The following is a 21024-nucleotide window of genomic DNA, read 5'->3' as shown; positions in this document are numbered from 1 at the left end:
GGGACCGGCCCGGGATCAGGGGTCAGTCCTGGCTGGATTCTGCCGTGTGGGGCGGCTGTTTCTGGGGGAGGCGGACCCTGCCCCATCCCATGGCACCTGGCCCATAATGTCCCTGATAAAACACCAAACCACCGTTTTATCAGCCAAACGCTCTCCACCTCCCATTGCTCCCCCCAAGGCCGGGGCAGGAAGGAAAGGCCAGCGCCGCCGGGCAGTTCTCAGCGAGTGGCACACGGATTTATTGGATTTATTGATTGCTTTGGGGTGCTGGTGCCCCCCCCGGTGCCCACCTGGGGCGGGGGGCACGGTGCGAGCGGGGCGGGGGCGAAGCGCTGCCATTTCCATCTCCCTCTCACCCCGACCAGGCAGGAATGGCTCCAGATAAAACAAATCTCTCTATAATTTCTCTCTCTCTATACAAATATAGAATATATATATATATATCTGCCGATATATATATACAGATCTTCTCTCTCTGGAAAGGATAAAAGGTTAATTTGTCTGTGCATGCACGACCAAAGCCACCAAGCCCCAGGGACAGCAGGTGCCGAGGGGCGTGCACCTCCCCTGCCAGCACCCCGAGAGTGGGGGGACACATCCTGCATCCCCAGGTTATTGCTGGTCAGGTCCCATCCTGCTCCCAGACAAGCGGAGGGGGAAGAAGCCAAAGAAAGGAAATCCCACTGCAAAGCGCCAGCGAGCTCCTTGTCACCTGGCCAGCACCCAGTGGCACCCACCGCAGGGCACGGAGGACGTGGTGGCATCGCCCCAGGGTCGTGGGTGCTGCGGGGCGGGGGGCAGGCACCCGGTTCGAAGGCAAAGTCTGGATAAGGCGAACAAAAATGAACTAAAGAACAGCGGCCGCCCCCAAACCGGGCGCTTTGCCGCCCAAAAGTGGCGCGTGGCCCTCGGTGCCGGTGGCCGGTGCTGGCCCCGCGTGCCGCACGGATGAGCTTGGGGACAGGGACACTGTCATAGGGCTGTGCTCTCCGATTCCTCCTCCTCCTCCTCCTGCCGCGGGGTCAGGCTCGGCCCCGAGAGTCTCTGAGCTGCCTCGGGCGGGTCCCGGCACAGGGCGGCGTCCGGGGACACGTGGAGGGAGGGGACCTCAAAACGGAGCAGACCTGCGGGAGGGCACGGGAGGGCACGGTGCTGGGGACACCGCCGGGGCTGGCACCGCGCTACTGCCACCACCGGGGTGTCAGCACCGCCCTCTGCTCTGTGCGCCCCGCCCGAGCCAGGGCGGTGACACCAGCTGTCCCCACACACTGGCCGTGTCCCTCGAAGCTCTGTGCCACCGAGCGCGGGTGACACCGCTGTCCCCTCTCGCAGGGGACCCTCAGGGTGAGGCTGCACGTGGGAAGTGACAGGGACAGCACAGCCACAGGCAGGCGGTGTCACCGTGTCCCTTCCTGAGAGCAGAGCAACCCCCTCGGACAGAAGAAGCACCTCTGCCACTCCTGCCCAACTCAGGGACATTTCACAGGGACATTGCCCAGGGATATTTCTCAGGGACATTGTCCAGGGATGATGCCCAGGGATATTTCTCAGGGATGTTGCTCAGGATGTGACTCAGGATCTTGTCCCACCGTGGCACAGGGGAGCTGCACCTGAGCCAGAGGTGATGCCAGGTGTGATGCCAGGGCTGCACCCATGCCAGGGTGCCCTGCCAGGCCCACAGCAATGCGTTGGCAGAGCCACACCGGTGCCAGTGCTACCCAAAGGCAGGAGGCAGCCCTGAGTCCTGCCAGGTCCTGTGGAAGGGACACTGGGACACCCCCCAGCCTCTGTGCCCTCCGTGGCCCCCCAGTGCCACCTGCACTCCCAAAGCTTCCCCCTGGCTGTCCCCCCACAGCAGCACAGGGATCCCGGGGGACCCGGCACCAACAGAGCCCAGGGCAGAGCGGGCAGAGCAGCAGGGCCAGCAGCACAGCTCGCGGGGATGTCGCGTTCCTGGTGACACTGCCACCTCCCAGGGGACACAGACAGCTTCTCCATGCATTGCCACCTCCCTGGGCTCCTCACCACCGTCCTGGGGACAGTTCCACTTTTCCAGAGGCATCACCACCTTCCTGAGTACATGGGCACCCTCAGGGGGATGTTGGCACCCTCCTGTGCAGGCACCGCCTCGCTGGGGACGGTTCTACCTTGCCTGGGCTGTTGTCACCTTCCTGGGGACATCACCAACCTCCTGGGGACAGCTCTACCTTTCGGGGGACATTGTCACCTTCCTGGGGACATCACCAACCTCCTGGGGACAGCTCTACCTTTCGGGGGACATTGTCACCTTCCTGGGGACATCACCAACTCCCTGGGGACAGTTCTGCCTTTCCAGGGACCTTGTCACCTTCCTGGGGACATCAACAACCTCCTGGGGAGAGCTCTGCCTTTCCAGGGACATTGTCACCTTCCCGGGGACATCACCGCCTTCCCGGGCACAGTTTTGCCTTTCGGGGGACAGCTGCAGCTCTGCGGGGAGGGTGCCACCTTCCTGGGGACATCAGCACCTTGCAGGGCGCGCTGCCGCCTTCTCGGGGCCACCGTCCCCGTCCCGGGGGACTCCGCCACCCCCCCGGGAGCCGCCCCCGCCGGGGTTACCTGTGAGGGCGCCGTCCCCGGGGCCCGCGGCGTCCGGGCGGGCCGGCTCCGGGGGCGCGGGGGCGGCCGGGGGCGGCTGCGGCGGGGGGGGCAGCGCGGGGCGCGGCCGCGCCTTGGGGGCGGCCCGGGCGCGGGGGGCGGCGGCGGCGGGGGACGGCAGCGGCGGGGGCGGCGCGGCCGCGGGGGCGGCTCCGGGGGGCCCGTACGGGGACGGGGTGCTGGGGGGCGTCGGGGACAGGCTGGCCGGGGACGGCTGCCCCTCCCGGGGCGGGATGGGCGCCAGCTTCCTGCTCCCTGCGGGACAGAGAGCCACAGCGGCAGCGGGGTCAGCGCCGGCCGCCCCGGGACCCCCGCCCCGCCCGCTCCTACCTGTGCGCAGCGAGTGCGGGCTCCGCTCGGCCGCGGGGGGCGGCTCCGGGGCCTTGAACGTGCTGGGCGGGCACGGGGCACGGAACGGGCACGGGAGAGCCAGCGGGCAGGGAAGGGAAAGGGAGAGGAGACGGGGAAGGAAAGGGGGAAGGAAAGGAAAAGAAAACACCTCGCAAAACGGGAAAAGGGAAGGAGGAAAAGGGAAGGAAAAGGGGAGGAAAGAAATGGAAGGAAAAAGAAGAAAGGGGAAAAAAGCCACAAAATAGAAAAGGGAAAGGGAAAGGGAAAGGGAAAGGGAAAGGGAAAGGGAAAGGGAAAGGGAAAGGGAAAGGGAAAGGGAAAGGGAAAGGGAAAGGGAAAGGGAAAGGGAAAGGGAAAGAAAGGAAAGGAAAGGAAAGGAAAGGAAAGGAAAGGAAAGGAAAGGAAAGGAAAGGAAAGGAAAGGAAAGGAAAGGAAAGGAAAGGAAAGGAAAGGAAAGGAAAGGAAAGGAAAGGAAAGGAAAGGAAAGGAAAGGAAAGGAAAGGAAAGGAAAGGAAAGGTTTCAAGCATATAAAGAATTAAAAAAAATTAAATTTTAAATTAAATTAAATTTAAAATATAGTTAAAACAATGAAAAACAAAAATTAAACAGTCAAAGAATTCGAATTAAAAACAAAAATACAAGATAATTAAATAATAAAGTTAAATAAAAAAAAGCAAAGAAAACTCAAAAAACATGAAAAATGTGTTTAAAAACAAAACAAAACAAAAATAAAACCAAAAATCAAATAAAAAGAACACGTAAAAGATAACCCATAACAGCAAAAAAGAAAATTGAAAATAAACAGTGGGAGAAGGAGAAGAAAAAGAAGAAGATGAAGACGAAGAAGAAGACGACGAAGAAGACGAAGAAGATGAAGAAGATGAAGAAGATGAAGAAGATGAAGAAGATGAAGAAGATGAAGAAGAAGAGGGAGAGCCGTGAGCTCCTTCCCGCACCCGGTGCTCCGCCCCGCTGTTCCCCGCCCAGCCCCTCGGGGTTCCTCAGCCCCCGGCGCTTGTGGCCCCCCGACCCCGGGGTCCCCCCGGCCGGCGGTGACGCCCCAGCCCCCCGGGCCCCGCGGTGACCTCGGACAGAGCCAGGGGGACAGGGGGGACAGAGCCAGGGGGACAGGGGTACAGAGCCAGGGGGACAGGGGGGACAGAGCCAGGGGGACAGGGGGACAGGGGGGACAGAGCCAGGCGGACAGGGGGACAGAGCCAGGGGGACAGAGCCAGGCGGACAGGGGGACAGAGCCAGGGGGACAGGGGGGACAGAGCCAGGGGGACAGGGGGACAGAGCCAGGGGGACAGGGGGACAGGGGGGACAGAGCCAGGGGGACAGGGGGGACAGAGCCAGGGGGACAGGGGGGACAGAGCCAGGGGGACGGGGGGGGCAGAGCCAGGGGGACAGGGGGACAGGGGGGACAGAGCCAGGCGGACAGGGGGACAGAGCCAGGGGGACAGAGCCAGGCGGACAGGGGGACAGAGCCAGGGGGACAGGGGGGAACAGAGCCAGGGGGACAGAGCCAGGCGGACAGGGGGACAGAGCCAGGGGGACAGGGGGACGGGGGGGACAGAGCCAGGGGGACAGGGGGGACAGAGCCAGGGGGACGGGGGGGACAGAGCCAGGGGGACAGGGGGGACAGAGCCAGGGGGTCAGGGGTTCAGGGGGACAGAGCCAGCGGTTCAGGGGTGCACAGGGCCATGGGGACAGTGACACGCGGCCAGCAGGGGCCAGCGCGGGGGTCAGCGCCGGGCGGGCAGCGGGGTGGGGGCTCGGGGGGTCCCCGGGGCGGAAGCACCATAAAAACCGGCCGCAGGAACGCGAAAGCGAAGGGAAAATCAAAAAGGAGCAGAAGCCTCGGTGGGCGCGGGGCAGCGGCGCGGGAGCCCTCGTGGTGCCGAACCTCCCGGCTCGTCCCACGGCACGACCCTCCCGGGGCCGCCCCTCCCCAGGTGTGAGCACCCCAGCCCGGCTCCGCTTCCCTTTTGGGGCAGAAAAGTGCGATTTAGGGGCTTTCTCCCACATGAGCTGGGCAGAGTAAAGTCGGACTCAGAGCCTGGGCAGACAAATGTCTCAGGGGTGCTGGGCTCCCTGAGGCCTTTCTCTGCACCTTCCTGCAGCACCTCCGGCCCAAACTCCACTAGAGCCCAGTGACAGCCGGGCAAGGAGCCCTCGGATTTCCTGAAGGCAGCACGGTTCTCATGGGAATGGCAGGATGGGGAGGTGGTGGTGGCTGCGGAGACGCAGAGCATCCTCTCCCGTGCCCCCGGGACTCTGCTCCTCTCCCGGGGACGCAGAGCATCCTCTCCCGTGCCCCGGGGCCCTGCCCCTCTCCCGGGGACGCAGAGCATCCTCTCCCGTGCCCCGGGGCCCTGCCCCTCTCCCGGGGACGCAGAGCATCCTCTCCCGTGCCCCCGGGACCCTGCCCCTCTCCTGCTGCTCTTGTTTCCCGCTGGCCTCACTCGCGGGGAGGATGCCCGGCTTGGGGACCGGGGCTGCGGTGCCTTACCTCGTCCGTTCGGCTGCCGGGGGGAAGCCGAAGCTGGCGGGAGGCGGGGAGGGCGTTGCCGAAATCTCCGGGGGCTGCTCGGGAATGGGCGAGTGCGGCGTGGGGGGCGGCTCGGGGGGCGGCGCCGGGGGCTGCGCGGCCGGGGGCGCCGAGGTCGCCTTGCGCCCCGCGGAGGTGCCTCGGCGAGCCACCCACGAGGTGTCCATCACCCTGACGCCCATGCTGGGGACACAGAGACGGGGATCAGCACCCGCCCGGCCGGAGGGCACCGCCAGCACCCCCTCGCCACTCCTTCGGGGTCCCTAAAAACGCCTCTTCCGCAGGGAAACTGCTGGGAATGAAACTACAGGGCAGTAGGGCAGGGCCGTGCGGGATGGGTTTGTGTCACCCACCGGCCACGTCTCCCTTCCCCAAGAACCAGCAGGCACCAGCACCCTCCAGCACCCACCGAGCAGCCTCCCAGCAGCCTGCAGAGGATACGGTACCTTTGGATTTTCCTAAGGCTGCATGGGCAGAAACAAACGATTATTGATGTGAAAACCCCCTGAAGCTGCAGAGTGCCCAGGGACAGAGGTCACTGCTGGGCAAAGGAGCTGCGAGGCCGAGGGGCTTTGAGAGAGGGGCAGAGGGGCTGAGCAGGGACCAGGCCGTGCCAGTGGTGGGACAGCGTGGGATGCCTTCTGTAAATGGGGACATTTTGGGGTGGGCAGAGTTCTGGGGAGTTTCCTGGAGCCCACTCCACTGTTCGAGGTCCCTGTGAGGTGTCATGGAGGGGGCACATGCACAGGCTGGCAATGGGGAGCTTTCCCCTGGAGCAAATGCTGCAGACCTTGAGGACACCGGGACACCTGTCTCTGGCATGGCACAGCCCCAGTGTCACCCATGGGCCACCCCACTCCCATCTGCAGTGGGCTGGGGGCAGGTGTGGAGCCCTGGGCCCACCCCAGCACCCCCAAAAGCCTGGCAGGGAAAGCCGGGGGTCCCTCCCCTGTGGGAGCACCCAGCCTCCAGCAGCTCAGTGCCACCCAGCCCAGGCACGCTGAACACCCTGTCCTGTGCCCCGGGATGGTGCCACTGCCCCTCCCTGTCCCCAGGCCGGCAGTGTCCCTACCCATCCTTCTTGCAGAACTCCAGCATCATGTTGTCGGTGGCCACGCTGAGGGGCCGCCGGGCCGGCTCGTGCTGCCGGCGCTCGCCCTGCTCCATGTCCGGGGATGGCACGGAGCTGTAGTTGGCGTTGTGGTTGACGTGCAGGGGGCTGCCGTAGTTCCCCGTCACGTTGAACTCGATGTCTGCGGGCACAGAGGGTGTTGGCACTGCAGGTGTGCTCAGGGGGTTTTGGCACAGCAGGTGGGCTCAGGGAGTGTTGGCACTGCTGGGTTGAGCTCAGTGCCGCTCTAAGTCTGGCCGGAGCCCTGCCTGAGCTCCAGCAAGCAGAGGGGGCTGCCAGAACCAAGCCTGGGGGCTCTGAGCCCCACCCCGGGAGGTGCCAGGGAGCCCAGGTGTCCCCGGGGCCCGGGCACGCCCTACCTCCCGGGAAGAACCAGTCTGCGTGCTGGATGAGCGGCTCGATGATGCCCACGATCTGCAGCGACAGCGTCGTCATCATCTCCGTCATGTTCCTGTGAGGGGTGGCAGCTCAGCAACCCCTCAGGACAGCAGGGTCCCAGCAGGGTCCCAGCAGGGTCCCAGCAGGATTCCCAGCAGGATTCCTGGCAGAGTTCCCAGCAGGATTCCCAGCAGGATTCCTGGCAGAGTTCCCAGCAGGATTCCCAGCAGGGTCCCAGGGGATCTGCCCCTCACCCCGCGCTCACCCCTCGGCCTGTGGCCACAGCAGGTTGGGTCCCAGCACGATGGCCACGTTGCTCGGGGTCATTTTGTTCAGGTCCTGGTACTCGGTCAGCTTGGCCAGGAATTTAATCACGTACCTGGAAGGCAGCTCCCAGAGGGGTCAGTGCAGGGCTCACAGCCTCCCAGTCCCCTCCCGCGCCCTGCTGGCCCCAGGCTCACCTGATGTTGTTGTAGTTGGCTTTGGGCAGCTTCTCGCAGGCGTTCCAAAGAGCCTGCAGCCGCTTCTCCTGCTCCGGGATGCTGCAGGCAGGTGGCAGAGGCCGTTATCCCCCATCCCCACCCTGCCCTGGGGCTGTGGACCCCGCCAGCCCCACCCTTGGGGACCCTACGAGACCCCCAGGCTGTCACCACCATTGTGGAAGCAAATTGAGCCCCAAAAGCTGTCCCAAGGAGAAGGAATCCCTTCTGGACCTCTCAGCACTCCATGGCTCTCGTTGCCCAGAGGAAACATCCCAAATGATGTGAACCGTGCCAGAAAAAGCCCAAAGCATCCCTGGGGAGCCAGGCTGTCCCTGCCCGTGCCACAGAGGCACGGGGACATGTCCCAGACTCACTTGGAGGCCTGGATCCACTCCTCGTACAGCTCGAACGTCATCAGGGGCTCGGGCAGCTCCCGCAGGTAGGACTTGAGGGCTCCTGTGGCACACAGGGGACACAGGGTTGGCACTGCAGGTGGCATCGGCTGCTGGGCACCAGTGGTTTTGCTCCTGGGCACTTGGACCCACATCCCCCCAGCCTTTCCCCACACCACACCCCAGAGCACCGCCGGTTGTCCCTGCTTGGGGCATCCTGCGGGACCCCCGACCCAGCGCCCGCCTTGCCCCTCTGGGCACCTTCCCTCTGCATGGCAGCACCTCTCTGGGGCACTCGCTGCCCCAGTTTGTGTCACCTCACTGATCACCCTGCCCCGTTAGCCAGGCCACTCGTTAATGACAGAATTAATTGAACAAAACCAGCCCCAGCACCAAGACTGGACCGCACCACTGGTTCCTGGTCTCCAGCAGGACTTGGTGCCACCGACCCCCCTCAGGGTGCCCGGAGGGGCCACCCGGGCCGAGGAGCCCCACCTGCGATGGCATGGGGGTCAGCTGAGTACTCCTGCACGTCCACCACGCAGCAGTCCAGGGCAGCCTTGAGCTTCTTCAGCTTGGAGGCCGAGGGAGCCACTCGGAAGAGCCCCTGGGCAGAGATTGTTGGACAGGGCGGGGGGCTGGGCACGTCCCTGGAGCCCCCCAGATCCTCCCCCTGGCCCTGGGGACACCTGTGACAACCCAGCTCCTCCTGCATCCCTGATTCCAGCAGGGACCCAGCTCCTCCTGCACCCCCAAACCCAGCAGGGACCCAGCTCCTCCTACATCCTCGGCAGGGACCCACCTCCTCCTGCATGCCACACTCCAGCAGCATGGTGACACAGGCCTCCACGGGGAAGGCAATCTCCCTCCCGCTGACAGCCAGGTGCTCCTCCAGGGGCTTCCCAAAGGAGGGCTTCTCCATCCACGCCTCTGTGACGGGCAGAGGGGGCAGGGGAGGGGGAGGGTGGTGCCAGATCCAGCAGCCCCTCCCCAGAGGTCACAGCTTTGGCAGCACAATGCTCTGTACGGGTGCTGTTAGAACAGGAGCCTGCAGCTCTGGCCTTCTCCAGCCATCACAGGATTTCAAAGGATAACATTTCCCACAGGGATAACCACAGGCAAACTTTTGCAATATTCTTCCCTCCTTCCATCCCGGTGTAAGGCAGGGATGGGATGGGATGGGATGGGATGGGATGGGATGGGATGGGATGGGATGGGATGGGATGGGATGGGATGGGATGGGGTGCTGGGGATCCCCTCCCAGGGGATGCAGGCAGCACAAGCAAAGGGAGGGTGCTCAGCTGTCCCACAGGGTCACAGAGCCCGTCCCAGCCCCTGGTGCCACGGGCAGGGCCAGAGCTGTGGGCACTCACCCTGCTGGGCTTTGATCTGTGGCAGGAAGTTCTGCAGGAGCGCCAGGGACTTGCGGTGGTACTCGGCCTGCACCTCGATCAGCTGTGGGGACACCAGGGTCACCGCGCTGCCGGGACAGGGACGGAGGGACAGCCCGGGGGGTGGCACTTACAGTTTGAAAATAGTTTGCATAGTCGACTTCTTTGGCCACGAAATTGTACATGTCAGCCGAGAGCTGGTCCTGCGGGGGCAGAGGATCTGTCACTGTCCCTGCCCCGCTGCCCTGGCAGGGAGCAGCCTGGTCCCAGCCGTGGCACAGGGTTAAGGTTGGGTGTCAGGGGAGCTCAGGAGCCTCCCCCACCGCAGCCTGAGCAGGGCCCAGGTTCCCCCAAAGTAGAAGGGAGTTTGGAGTCTCTCTTATCCCAGGGAAGGGGGTGAAAGCCCCTCTTAGTGCTTGGAAATGACTGAAATCAACCCAGCACGGAGAAGGTGGAGAAATGTCTCTGCCAGTGCCAGGGCTGGATGTGCCTGAGCTCCGCCAGGATGGGTTCCCGAGGCATGGAGCCCCTCCAGCCCTGAGGGATGTGCAGGATGGGGACGGAGCAGCTGGGGACGTCCTGCTTGGCTGGGGAGCATCACCCGGAGGTGCTGAGCTGGGTCTGGGGCCAGCCAGGGGAGGAGGTGCAGAGGGCTGAGAGGAGAGGCTGCAGCTTTCCCCCGAGCCGGGAGCCCCCAGCCCCCCGGGCCCCAGAGCCCGTACCCGGCAGATCTCCACTCTGTTGGCTGCCTCCTCCATCTCCTCCCTGAGAGCGTCGGCCTTGGCCCCCGAGGGCTGCAGGTTGCTGGCCAGGCCCGAGGACTTCACCGACTGCTGCCACCTGAGGGAGGGACAGGGACCGGCCCAGCGGTGACCACATCCAGGGCGGCAGGGCTGAGCAGCGCGGGGACATCCCAGCCCAGCTGGATCCAGCCCCACTCCCAGCCCCGCCAGCCCCACTGCCCACAGCGAGGCAGGAATTCCTTCAGCAGGATAAGGAGCCCTATCCCGGGAAGGAATTCCTTCAGCAGGATAAGGAGCCCTATCCAGGGAAGGAATTCCTTCAGCAGGATAAGGAGCCCTATCCAGGGAAGGAATTCCTTCAGCAGGATAAGGAGCCCTATCCAGGGATGGAATTCCTTCAGCAGGATAAGGAGCCCTATCCCGGGAAGGAATTCCTTCAGCAGGATAAGGAGCCCTATCCAGGGATGGAATTCCTTCAGCAGGACAAGGAGCCGTGTCCCGGAGGGAAGAGAGAGGAAGGGGATGGCAGAGCCTGGGCACACGCTGGGCACTGTGGGCACCTCTCAGACCTGTCCCAGGGCAGGCTGGCGTGGGGGTTGGACAGCTCAGCAGTGCCATGGGACAATGCCATCCCAGCTCCCCTCGCTGCCACTGCAGGGGCAGGAGCACCCAGGTCTCTGCATCACAACTCACCGAGACAGGGAAATAAGCACAAAACAACCCTTTCTGCCAGAAAAAAATACACTTTTGCTGCGGAGGGCAGGCCAGGAAACCCTCCCGGGTTCTGAGGACAGGAGCAGAAATGGTGGCTCATCGCAGGGCTCGACTCGAGCCCCCAGAGCCACAGCCAGGGCTCCTTGTCCCGGTGTCCCGGGACCTGCGGTGCCAGGGCCCCGGAGCTGCTGCCCTGGGAGCCACCCGCGGCTTGGGAACGTTTGTTCCTCGTGAAGCACTCGGAGGCACTTCCTACCTCGTCCTGGAGGAGTCCATGTCCAGCACGAGCTTCGCCAGGTGCTTCCTCTGCTTTTGGATATTTGGGATTTCCACCTGCAGCAGCACGGGGAACAAGAGGGGTGACAGCCCTGGAGAGGTGTCCGGGGTGGGTCACACACGGGGGATGGGCTGGGGGGTGAGGATGCAGCTCCAAAACAAAACATCCTCAGGGCATGGCCCGGCCGGTCCCTCCTGGTTCCACCCGAAACGAGCTCCAGAACCCTGAGGAGCAGCCCCGGGGATGGAAACTCCCGGGGCTGGGAGAGGGCAGGAAAAGGGCTCTGGGAGAGTGCATGAAAAGACAGGAAAAGGCAGAAAAAGGCAGTAAAAAGGCAGGGAAAGGCAGGGAAAGGCAGGGAAAGGCAGGGAAAGGCAGGGAAAGGCAGGGAAAGGCAGGGAAAGGCAGGAAAAGGCAGGAAAAGGCAGGAAAAGGCTCTGGGCAGCACACCTCAGCCAGCAGAAAGAGCGGCTCGATCACATCCCTCTCCACCTGCAGCTCGAAGTGGATCAGCTCCTGCGCCAGCTGCTCCTCGGCCTCCCCGCACAGCCGCAGCATCCTCCTGCGGGACGGGCACGGCTGCGGGCACGGGACCCTCCTGTGCCCCGAGCGCCCGGAGCGGGGCCGGCCCCGGTGCCAGGATGGGCACGGCTGCGGGCACGGGACCCTCCTGTGCCCCGAGCACCCGGAGCGGGGCCGGCCCAGGCACCAGGAGTGCCAAGAAAGCTCATTCCTCCAGTATTGCACTTAGCATGATATCATAGTAGCTAAAGTATCATTATGCTATATAGTAATAATAATATTATATTATATTATATTATATTATATTATATTATATTATATTATATTATATTATATTATATATATTAAAAATATAGAATAGATATCTTAGAATAGAATGTATAATAATATATAATTTATATTATTAATATATATTATGACATATTCAGCAATATTATTGTGTTATATATTTATACTATGTTATGTATTATCATTATATTATATATGATTATTAGGGCAGTCTGAAATTGTATGGACTTTAAATATCTATATATAAATAAATATAAACTATAAACTATAAATGGAAAAATATAAAATATAAAATATAAAATATAAAATATAAAATATATCACATATAAAATTATAAATATTCATAAAATACAGGTCACTATATAAATTGTAATATGGTAATATATAAAATGTACAGATATAAATATATTAATTAGAGTAAATCACATATAGGTATATAAATAGTAGTAATTAAATTATAAATATATAACATATAAAAATGCATATAAAAGTCAGTATAAATGTCTATATATGCAGATTACATTGCATGATTGCAGGACCCCAGCCTATACACGGAGGAGGAAAATGAATTACCAGTGAATCCCATTATATGGCATCGAGACAAGGAACAGCAGCACCCCCAGTGCATTCCCAGTGAATTCCCAGTGAATTCCCAGTGCATCCCAAATGCATTTCCAGTACATCCCCAGTGCATTCCCAGTGCATTCCCAGTGCATCCCCAATGCATTTCCAGTACATCCCCAGTGAATTCCCAGTGCATTCCCAGTGCATTCCCAGTGCATTCCCAGTGCATCCCCAATGCATTTCCAGTACATCCCCAGTGCATTCCCAGTGCATTCCCAGTGCATCCCCAATGCATTTCCAGTACATCCCCAGTGAATTCCCAGTGCATTCCCAGTGCATTCCCAGTGCATCCCCAATGCATTTCCAGTGCATTCCCAGTGCATTCCCAGTGAATTCCCAGTGCATTCCCAGTACATCCCCAGTGCATTCCCAGTACATTCCCAGTGCATTCCCAGTGCATTCCCAGTGCATTCCCAGTGCATTCCCAGTGCATTCCCAGTGCATTCCCAGTGCATTCCCAGCACATTCCCAGCCCATTCCCAGCCCATTCCCAGGGCAGTCTGGCCCCGGGCGGCCCCAGCCCCCCTTACCCCAGCAGGGAATCGTCCCCCAGCACGGCCGATCCCTCCATCAGACACTGCGCCAGCGTCGTCAGGGGCAGCTTTTTCTGCAGAGAGAGGGGCTGTGTTCCCCCTGGATTCCCGCATCCCTGGATCCCCCAGATCCCTGGATCCCGGATCCCCCGGGTCCCTGGATCCCGGAGCTCCGTCCCCGCCGCCCTCACCGAGCGCTTGTCGGCGTCCAGGCCCTGCTGGCCCTGCAGACAGGCTGTCAGCTTCTTGTGGGTGCTGTGGGACACCTGCTTCACCAGCTCCAGCCGCTTCTCCACCTGCGGGAGCGACGGGGCCGTCACCGGGGACCCCAGCACCCCAGGATCCCGTAACCAGGGATCCCAGCACCCCAGGATCCCATCACCGGGGACCCCAGCACCCCAGGATCCCGTAACCAGGGATCCCAGCACCCCAGGATCCCATCACCGGGGATCCCATCACCGGGGATCCCATCACCAGGGACCCTTGGGATGCCGTGGCACCGCCAGGGAGCTGCTGATGGGTGCAGCCCCCCGGAGGTGCCCAGGCACCCATGGACACCCCGGGATGGCTCCGAGGGAGCCTCACCTGCAGCAGATCTTCGCTCAACACCTCGGTCTTCTCGGCTCTGCAGGACAAGAGAGGGGAGCAGCCGTTGGTGAAGGGTTTGGGACACGCAGCAGCACCCCCTGCACCCCATGGACCCGGGATTTGCTTTTCCTTTGGGATGCAGGGGGATTTTGGGATCTCTGCTCCATCAGCCGTGCCTCACCTCCTAAAGCAGGAGCTGATGGAGCACCTCCACGGCTCACTGCCAGGTGCCACACCAACCCAGGGCCTGCCTCCCACTCTCCCTTATTTTTCCGTTCTTCCCAGGAAAACGGGGCTCGAGACTCCCAAAGGAAGCGGGCAGCGCTCGCAGAGAGGCGCTGCGGCCGCTCAGGCGCGGCTCCCTGGGCTCCGCTCCCTCCGGAGCCGCCTTCACGGGCAGCCACGGGATGTGAGGCGGAGCTGCTGCCCGGGGCCTCGCCAGAGCCTTTCCGCTGCTCACCGGGGATGGATTCCCCGCTCCAGAGCCGCCTTCCCGAGCTCGCAGCGCCGGGATGCGGGAGACACAAACCCGCCGTGCTCAGCCCATGGACCCGCAGCAGCCAGAGCCCGGGGCCCCCGCACCACAGCTGCTCGGGTTCATTTAAACATCACATCTGCTCCATTTTTTCTTTATCCAGGGTTTTTAACAACTTCTGTGCACCCTTTCCCTTGGAAAAACGAGCTCTGTCAGTTTGAGCTGGGGCAGAGCTGTCGTTCAGCCAATCCGTCCCTAAAGGTTCCTCAGGGGGCAGCGAGAGCGTGCTGCTGTCACCCTGCAAACAGCTCCTTTATTTCCTGAGCCTGGTCCCCCCCTGCCCTCCCAGCTGGATTCTCAGCTTGGAGACAGGGAGGGGAGTGCTGGAGCAGTGGAAATGAGGAGCAAACACAGAGAAAGGGTCAGACAGCGAGCAGGAGAGGCTCCTGCACAAATCCATCTCACCCAAAGCCTTGCAGAAAGTGCAAATCACAGAGTCACTGAATGGTTTGGGTTGTGAGGGACCTCAAAGCTCACCCAGTGCCACCCCTGCCATGGCAGGGACACCTCCCACTGTCCCAGGCTGCTCCAGCCCTGTCCAGCCTGGCCTTGGGCACTGCCAGGGATCCAGGGGCAGCCACAGCTGCTCTGGGCACCCTGTGCCAAGGCCACTCCAAATCAACTGCATTAAATCTGCTTTGGGCATGGAAGATGTCTCAGCACCTGATTTAAGGTGGTTTAAAAATAAATTTAAAAAAAAATCAACAAACCCTGCTTATTTTAATTTAAAAAATTGGTTATTGAAATGAACAGGTTGGATCCTCTCCAAGGAGCACTGCCCACCTGGGAGCAAGAGCTGAGCAGCTTCGCCTCCTCCTCTGGGAATCACCTTCACTGTCATTTAGACAGGATTGGAAGTGACACAGAATTAGCACAAACAGGGAAAAAAGCAGCAAATATCCACGGGCACAGCCACAACGCCCGTCCCCGGCTCGGGATATTTTTAGCATCCTGAAGGAGTGGGAGGTGGCAGGGAGTGAGGCGCCGCTGGCACATCCCTGCTGCTCACTCCCCAGGAATCACTTCCTCCCTTGAACAGAAGAAGGGATTTTTTCCTGTGTTTTCTCCTCTCCCAGGCAGGAGCTGGGTGGGATTTGCACATCCCTCTCTCCCAGCAGTCACATTCCAGCCCGTGCTCTGCTCTGAGGTGTGTTTGGGCAGCAGAAAACAACATTTCAAAGAGAATAACAAAAACCCGGCCTTGGTCTGTTTTACAGCACATCCTCAGGGTGAGAAACCCCCGTGGTTTCACTGGAGAGCATCTCCCTGTGCCAGCCCTGCTGGGCAGCCTGCCAGGGAGGAATTTGCCTTTAAAAGGGGGAACAAGCAGGCTGCAGCATTTTATGGATTGGGATAAGCAAAGGGGCTGCTCCAATCAATCCCACTTAAGGAAGAGTGACGGTCCCTGTGCCTCCCAAGAGAGGGGGGCAGGCACCCCCCAATTTCCCTGTCTGGTCCCTAATTCCCCAAAATTCACTCCATAGGAGTTACACACATCCCGAGGGAGCATCCCCTGGGGCCACAGCCAGCACTCCCAGCTCCCAAAGCTTTTCCTCTTTCCTTTTGGCAAACAAAATCCTCCTGCTCCAGATTTCCACCTGAGCCACTTTCCCAGCACAAAGCCGGGCCCTGCTCCAGACCTGTCCCTGCAGGAGCTGGGAAAAGGGACAGTGACCATGGAGAGCTGAAGCCAGCGAGGGGGGACACAGCCATGGCGTGCTGGGCTTGTGCTGCTGCACGAGTTCACTGCTGCCAGCAGAAATCAACACCGATCAGCAAATCATGTTGATTCCCACATAAATACATGAGTTTCCAAAGCCTTGACCTGGGGAGGTGCAGCAGAGCCGGTGCTTCCCTGGAGCATCTCCTGTGCCAGCCCGCTCTGCCTGGTTGGAGCACCCATCGCTGTGCCCTGCCGCTGTGCCCCTCGGTGCCACAGCCACCCACGACACGACCCTGAGCCTGCAAAACCCCGAGCAAAACCCCGAGCAAAACCCGGAGGATTTCATGGCAATTAATCTCTGAATGGGAAAGCATCACGCCCGGTGTGGGCACGGCAGGAGCAGGGATGAAACATCTCCAGAGGCAAGGCCTGTCCATGGTGCCCCAGAAAATCCCCCGCCTCCATCCCCTGTCCAAAAACCCCTTTGGCCCCAGCCCCAGGCTCCCCTCGCTGCGGCCTACCTGTAAATATTTAATCACTATTTAATTACCAGCACTGATTCCCTGATTTCTCCTTGCTCTAGCCCAAAAATAGCTCCAGTGCTGGTGAGGAAGCACAGACCCCCCGTGCCGGCAGTGCCGATTCCTGGGTGGCTCTGTCCCCATCCCGCACGGACACGGCACAGCGCCCAGCCCAGCCGCTCCTCCTCCGGTGCCGGCCACAAAATTCCGGGTGCTGGAGCCCCGAAGCCCAGAGGGAGCCTGGGGAGGGGTTCATCCACAGCCCCAGGAAAAGCACTGGGCATCCTCCGTGTTCACCAGAGGAGAGGAAGCCCCTGGTGCCACCCACAGCCCTGGCAGCGCCGGGCTCCGCGATCCGGGCTGGATTCTGCTCCAGGGCTGCGCTGTGCCCCCTTCTGCCACCCCTGAGCCCTCCTGGCCTCCCTGGGGACAGATCCGGCGGCTCAAACTCGGCACCCGCCCGGCCCCGGCGCAGCCGCGGCTTTTTCCCGCTGCCTTTTCAGCAGGCAAGAAGCAAAACATCAAATATTGAAATCCTGAAATCGCTGCTCAGCTCCCCCGGGAAACGGCTCCGACTGCAGCATCCGGCCGGCGCCTCCTCCGGCGTGTCCTGCCTCGGGTGACACAGAGCCACAGCCGGGATGGGCACAGGGATGCTCTGCAAGCTCTGGCCAAGCCCTGGGGAAGCTCCAGGTGCCCCATCCCAGGGAAGAGGGGCCGCACGCCCCCGCCGGCCCTGGGTACCTGCAGGGCCCCCCAGCTGCCCAGCACATCTCCTGAGAGGATTTTTTGGGGTTATCCGAGCCCCGGCCCCACTCCCAGGGCTGTGGAAGGGCACAGTGGATGCTCCAGTGGATGTGGGAGGGAGGATGCCCTGGCCCTTGCCCTGGCACCATTTTGGGGCCAGGGATGGGAGCAGTGCCCGGCTCACGTCTGCCACACTGTGCGGGGGACCTGGGGACACCCCTTGAGCAGCCCCCATTCATTACCAGAGGGTGGGAAAGAGTCCAACCCCCTCGAAGGGGCCAGAGAGGGGCCTGGCCTGGCACAAATGCCACAGGAGAATCCCACCTTCTGTGCCCAGAACAGCCTCCCCTGCTGCTCTCCACGGCAGGCACTGGGACTCCCAGTGCTCCCACACCACACACAGCACGCTCCCAGTGCCACCTTCCCTGTGCCACATCCTCAGTGCCACCTTCCCAGTGCCACAACCTCAGTGCCACATTCCCTGTGCCACCTTCCCTGTACCATGTTCCCAGTGCCACATCCTCAGTGCCACCTTCCCTGTAGCACATTCCCTGTGACACATCCTCAGTGCCACATCGTCAGTGTCACAACCTCAGTGCCACATCGTCAGTGCCACATCGTCAGTGCCACATCCCCAGTGCCACCTTCCCTGTGCCACGATCCCACAGCACGCTGGCACCACACACACCCCATCTCACACTGCACATTCCCACTCCACTCCCGTGCCAGATTCCCGCACCGGACCCTGGAGCTCCCGAGCCGTGATCCCTGCCTGGACTTCCTGGCCGGCACTCCCTGCCCCACACTCCCTGCCCTGCAATCCCGTACCTGCCCTGCACTCCCTGCCCCGCACTCCCTGCCCCGCACTCCCTGCCCTGCAATCCCGTACCTGCCCTGCACTCCCTGCCCCGCACTCCCTGCCCCGCACTCCCTGCCCCGCACTCCCTGCCCGCACTCCCGCACCTGCCCGGCGCTCCCGCAGCCCCGTCGGGGCCGCTCCATCCCGGCCCGTGCCCGCTCCGGGCCGTGGGGCAGCGCTCCCGGTGCCGGGGGCACACGGGGACGCGGGCGGTGCCAGCCGGAGCCCTGGCGATGCCGAGGGGATGCGGGGCTGCCGCTCCAGCTGTGCCGGTGCCCCAGAGCCGCGATGGGGAGGGAAAAGAAATAAATCCCCTTCCCCCCACCCCCCCTCCCGCTGCAAAATCTCCAGGAATTACACAACAAGCACCATCAAGCGCAGGCCTGGCCACGCACACGGCATTCCCGTGGGCATTCCCACAGGCACGGCCCCGGCTCCAGAGTCCCAGAGTGCCCCCGGCCCCACGGCCAGCAGGGCCGCCCTGGGCTGCTGGGGGGAAGCAGTGGGGCACCCCACGGCATCGGGGCTGGGCAGGGTCCCGCAGCCCTGGCACCCAGGGGACGGCAGGACAGGGCACAGGCAGGGAGCAGCGGGTAAAAGGGGCAGGGAGTGGGGCAGGGCAGAGGTGGGCGGACAGGCAGGGGTTAACCGGCAGGGAATGGGCAAGAAGGACATGAGGGGTGGGCACGGGGGCAATGGGGCAGGCAGAGAACAGGGAGTGGGGCACACAGAGGGGCAGGGAACAGGGAAAGGGGTAGGGAGTGAGGCACGGGGAGGACAGAGGGTGTCAGGGCTCAGACAGGGAGCAGGGCAAAGGGCACACAGGGAGCAGCAAGGATGTGGGGCAGGCAGGGAGTGGGATTAGGGCCAGTGGGGCAAGCGGGGCTCGGGCAAGGAAGCAGGCCCGGAGCAGGAGCAGTGGGGCAGGCAGTGTGGCAGTGGCACAGGAGCAGCATCAGGGCACTGGGGCAGGAATGGAGGAGGGGTGGAGGGGCAGACAGGGAGTGTGGGATGAGGGCAGTGAGGCTGCCAGAGTGCAGACAGCGGCAGGACACGGGTAGGGGCAGAGTCAGGGCAGTGGGGCAGGCAGGACACAGGGGATCGGGGCGGTGGGGCCGGCAGGGAGCGTGCAGGGAGCGGGAAACGAGCAGGTGCGGGTGCGGCGGGGGGCGGGAGCAGGCAGGGTGCGGGATGGGGGCTGCGGGCAGGGCTGAGTCCGTCCCCATCCCCATCCCCATCCCCATCCCCATCCCATCCTATCCCATCCCATCCCATCCCATCCCATCCCATCCCATCCCATCCCATCCCATCCCATCCCATCCCATCCCATCCCATCCCATCCCATCCCATCCCTACCTGCCCACGGTCTGGTTGGCGAGCTGGCGCATGCGGTTGAATTGCTTCTTCATGGTGGCAGCGGTGCGGGCGGTGCGGGCGGGCAGCGGGGCCGGGGGCCGCGGGCCGTCCCTCCCGCATCCCCGCCCGGCGCCGAGCCGGGCCGGGCCGAGCCGAGCCGAGCCGGGCCGAGCGGGCCCCGCCGCCCCTGCGCCTCTCCGCGCCTCCGCCTGCGCTCCGCGCCCCCCGCGCCGCCCCGCACCGCCCCCGGCCGCGGCGGCCATGGGAAATGTAGTCCGTGGCCGCCCGCCCCGGCGGGCTCTCCGGGCCGGGGGTGGGTCTTGGAGCGAGCCTGGAGCCGGGCACCCTCTCTGGCATCCCCTGACATCCCCCCGGCATCCCTGGGCATGGCCCCGGCATCCCCCCGGCATCCCTCAGCATCCCTCGGCACGGCCTCGGCCTCACCTGGCGTCCCCCGGCATCCCCCGGCACGCCCAGCGTCACCTGGCATCCCCTCGGATCCCGTGGCACGGCCCCAGCGCCGCTCCAGCATCCCTGGCATCCGCCCGACATCACCTCGGCATCCCCTGGCACGGCCCCGCATCCCCCGCGGTCTCCTGGCACGGCCCCGCATCCCCCGCGATCTCCTGGCACGGCCCCGCATCCCTCGCGATCTCCTGGCACGGCCCCGCATCCCTCGCGATCTCCTGGCATCCTCCGGCAGCAGCTCCCCGACTGCCCCGGCCCCAGCTCCGCTCCCGCTGCCCTTCCAGCCCCGGCTCCCAGCCCGGCACCCCACCGCGTCTGTCCCAGCCCCTGGGACTCGGGACACGCGGGACACGCGGGACACGCGGGACACGCGGGACACCCGGGACACCCGGGACACGCGGACACGCGGGACCCCCGGGCCGGGGCAGGTTTGAGCAGCCGGGGCAGAGGCGGCTGAGCCGGGCTGCAGGAGCCGGGGGAGCCGGGGCTCCCTCAGCGCGGGGATGGGTGAGGGACCCGGCTCCCGCTGCAGGAACCAAAGCCTCTGCTGATGCCCGCTGTGGGATCTTTCCCTGGGACGGTGCCCGGGGTGCTCTCCTCCCTGGGGTGCTGCTGCTGCACCACGCGCCTCCCTCAGGATCTGGGGATGTTTCAGAGCCAGGCGGTCCTGGCATCTCCCCTGGCATCAGCTGCTGCAGGTTCAGCACTTCCTCTCCCCGTTTTCCCATTCTAAATTGCACCATTACTGCGGGATGGAAAAGGCAGATATTTTATGTGGTGTCCGGGGATGGAGGCAGGGAATTCTGGCTTCTCTGAAGAGGGACAGGGAGCAGCACGGATCAGAGCCGTGGTTCCCACCATGCTGCCAGCAAGATGTTCCTTCCGCGGGCACAGGAATAGTGACACTCACGGACAACACCGAGCCAATCAATCCCTGTAGGACACAGTAACGCTGCCCAGCTCCCCCTGGCCCAGAGGCAGCTCCAAAACCCCTCTCAGGGCGCGTCTCTCCGCCTTTGCCAGCTGCCAATAAGGTCAGTCCAAGCTCTAGCCCTCCCTCCACACGGGGACAGGACTGTCCCCTCCCGTCCACCCCAGCAGCGCGGGGCCGCTGAACCTCCAAGATCTGATAGCGTCGGCCCAGATGGGTCAAAGCCAATTAGTGTCAGAGCAGCCCAGTTCACCGCAAACCATCTGACAGAGCAGCGCGGGGGCAGCGCCGGCCCCTCCTGCCCCTCATCCCTCCCTCCTCCCCGCATCCCTCCCTCCTG

General features: G+C 62.6%; 1 protein-coding gene across 6 annotated transcripts in view; it reads right to left on the bottom strand.

The window, feature by feature from the left end:
* The window catches only part of ARHGAP44 (Rho GTPase activating protein 44), a 37068-nt gene extending 17576 nt beyond the window's left edge, over positions 1-19492 (bottom strand). Inside the window, exons 1-21 of one of the 6 annotated variants that reach the window (XM_085556878.1) lie at positions 19286-19491; positions 13602-13641; positions 13208-13312; positions 13014-13090; positions 11500-11611; positions 11029-11105; positions 10038-10155; positions 9450-9518; positions 9298-9379; positions 8727-8854; positions 8420-8531; positions 7907-7988; positions 7512-7592; positions 7316-7429; positions 7032-7123; positions 6613-6793; positions 5987-6004; positions 5502-5723; positions 2968-3029; positions 2599-2892; positions 216-1124 (exon numbers count right to left, since the gene is read on the bottom strand). In XM_085556878.1, coding sequence (XP_085413004.1) covers positions 973-1124; positions 2599-2892; positions 2968-3029; positions 5502-5723; positions 5987-6004; positions 6613-6793; positions 7032-7123; positions 7316-7429; positions 7512-7592; positions 7907-7988; positions 8420-8531; positions 8727-8854; positions 9298-9379; positions 9450-9518; positions 10038-10155; positions 11029-11105; positions 11500-11611; positions 13014-13090; positions 13208-13312; positions 13602-13641; positions 19286-19338 — 2271 coding nt within the window. In that variant the 5' untranslated portion in view covers positions 19339-19491 and the 3' untranslated portion in view covers positions 216-972. Of the gene's footprint in view, positions 1-215; positions 1125-2598; positions 3030-5501; positions 5724-5986; positions 6005-6612; positions 6794-7031; positions 7124-7315; positions 7430-7511; positions 7593-7906; positions 7989-8419; positions 8532-8726; positions 8855-9297; positions 9380-9449; positions 9519-10037; positions 10156-11028; positions 11106-11499; positions 11612-13013; positions 13091-13207; positions 13313-13601; positions 13642-19285 lie in introns of those variants that run through there. The other 5 variants (XM_085556877.1, XM_085556880.1, XM_085556879.1 and 2 more) reach the window with 5 other exon arrangements.
* Positions 19493-21024: the final 1532 nt, after the last annotated feature.

This window comes from Lonchura striata, chromosome 18, assembly GCF_050655825.1.
Source record: "Lonchura striata isolate lonStrDom1 chromosome 18, ASM5065582v1, whole genome shotgun sequence".
NCBI lineage: Eukaryota > Metazoa > Chordata > Aves > Passeriformes > Estrildidae > Lonchura > Lonchura striata.
Note: the sequence above shows the minus strand (reverse complement) of the source record. Positions and strands in the feature narration are given on the sequence as shown.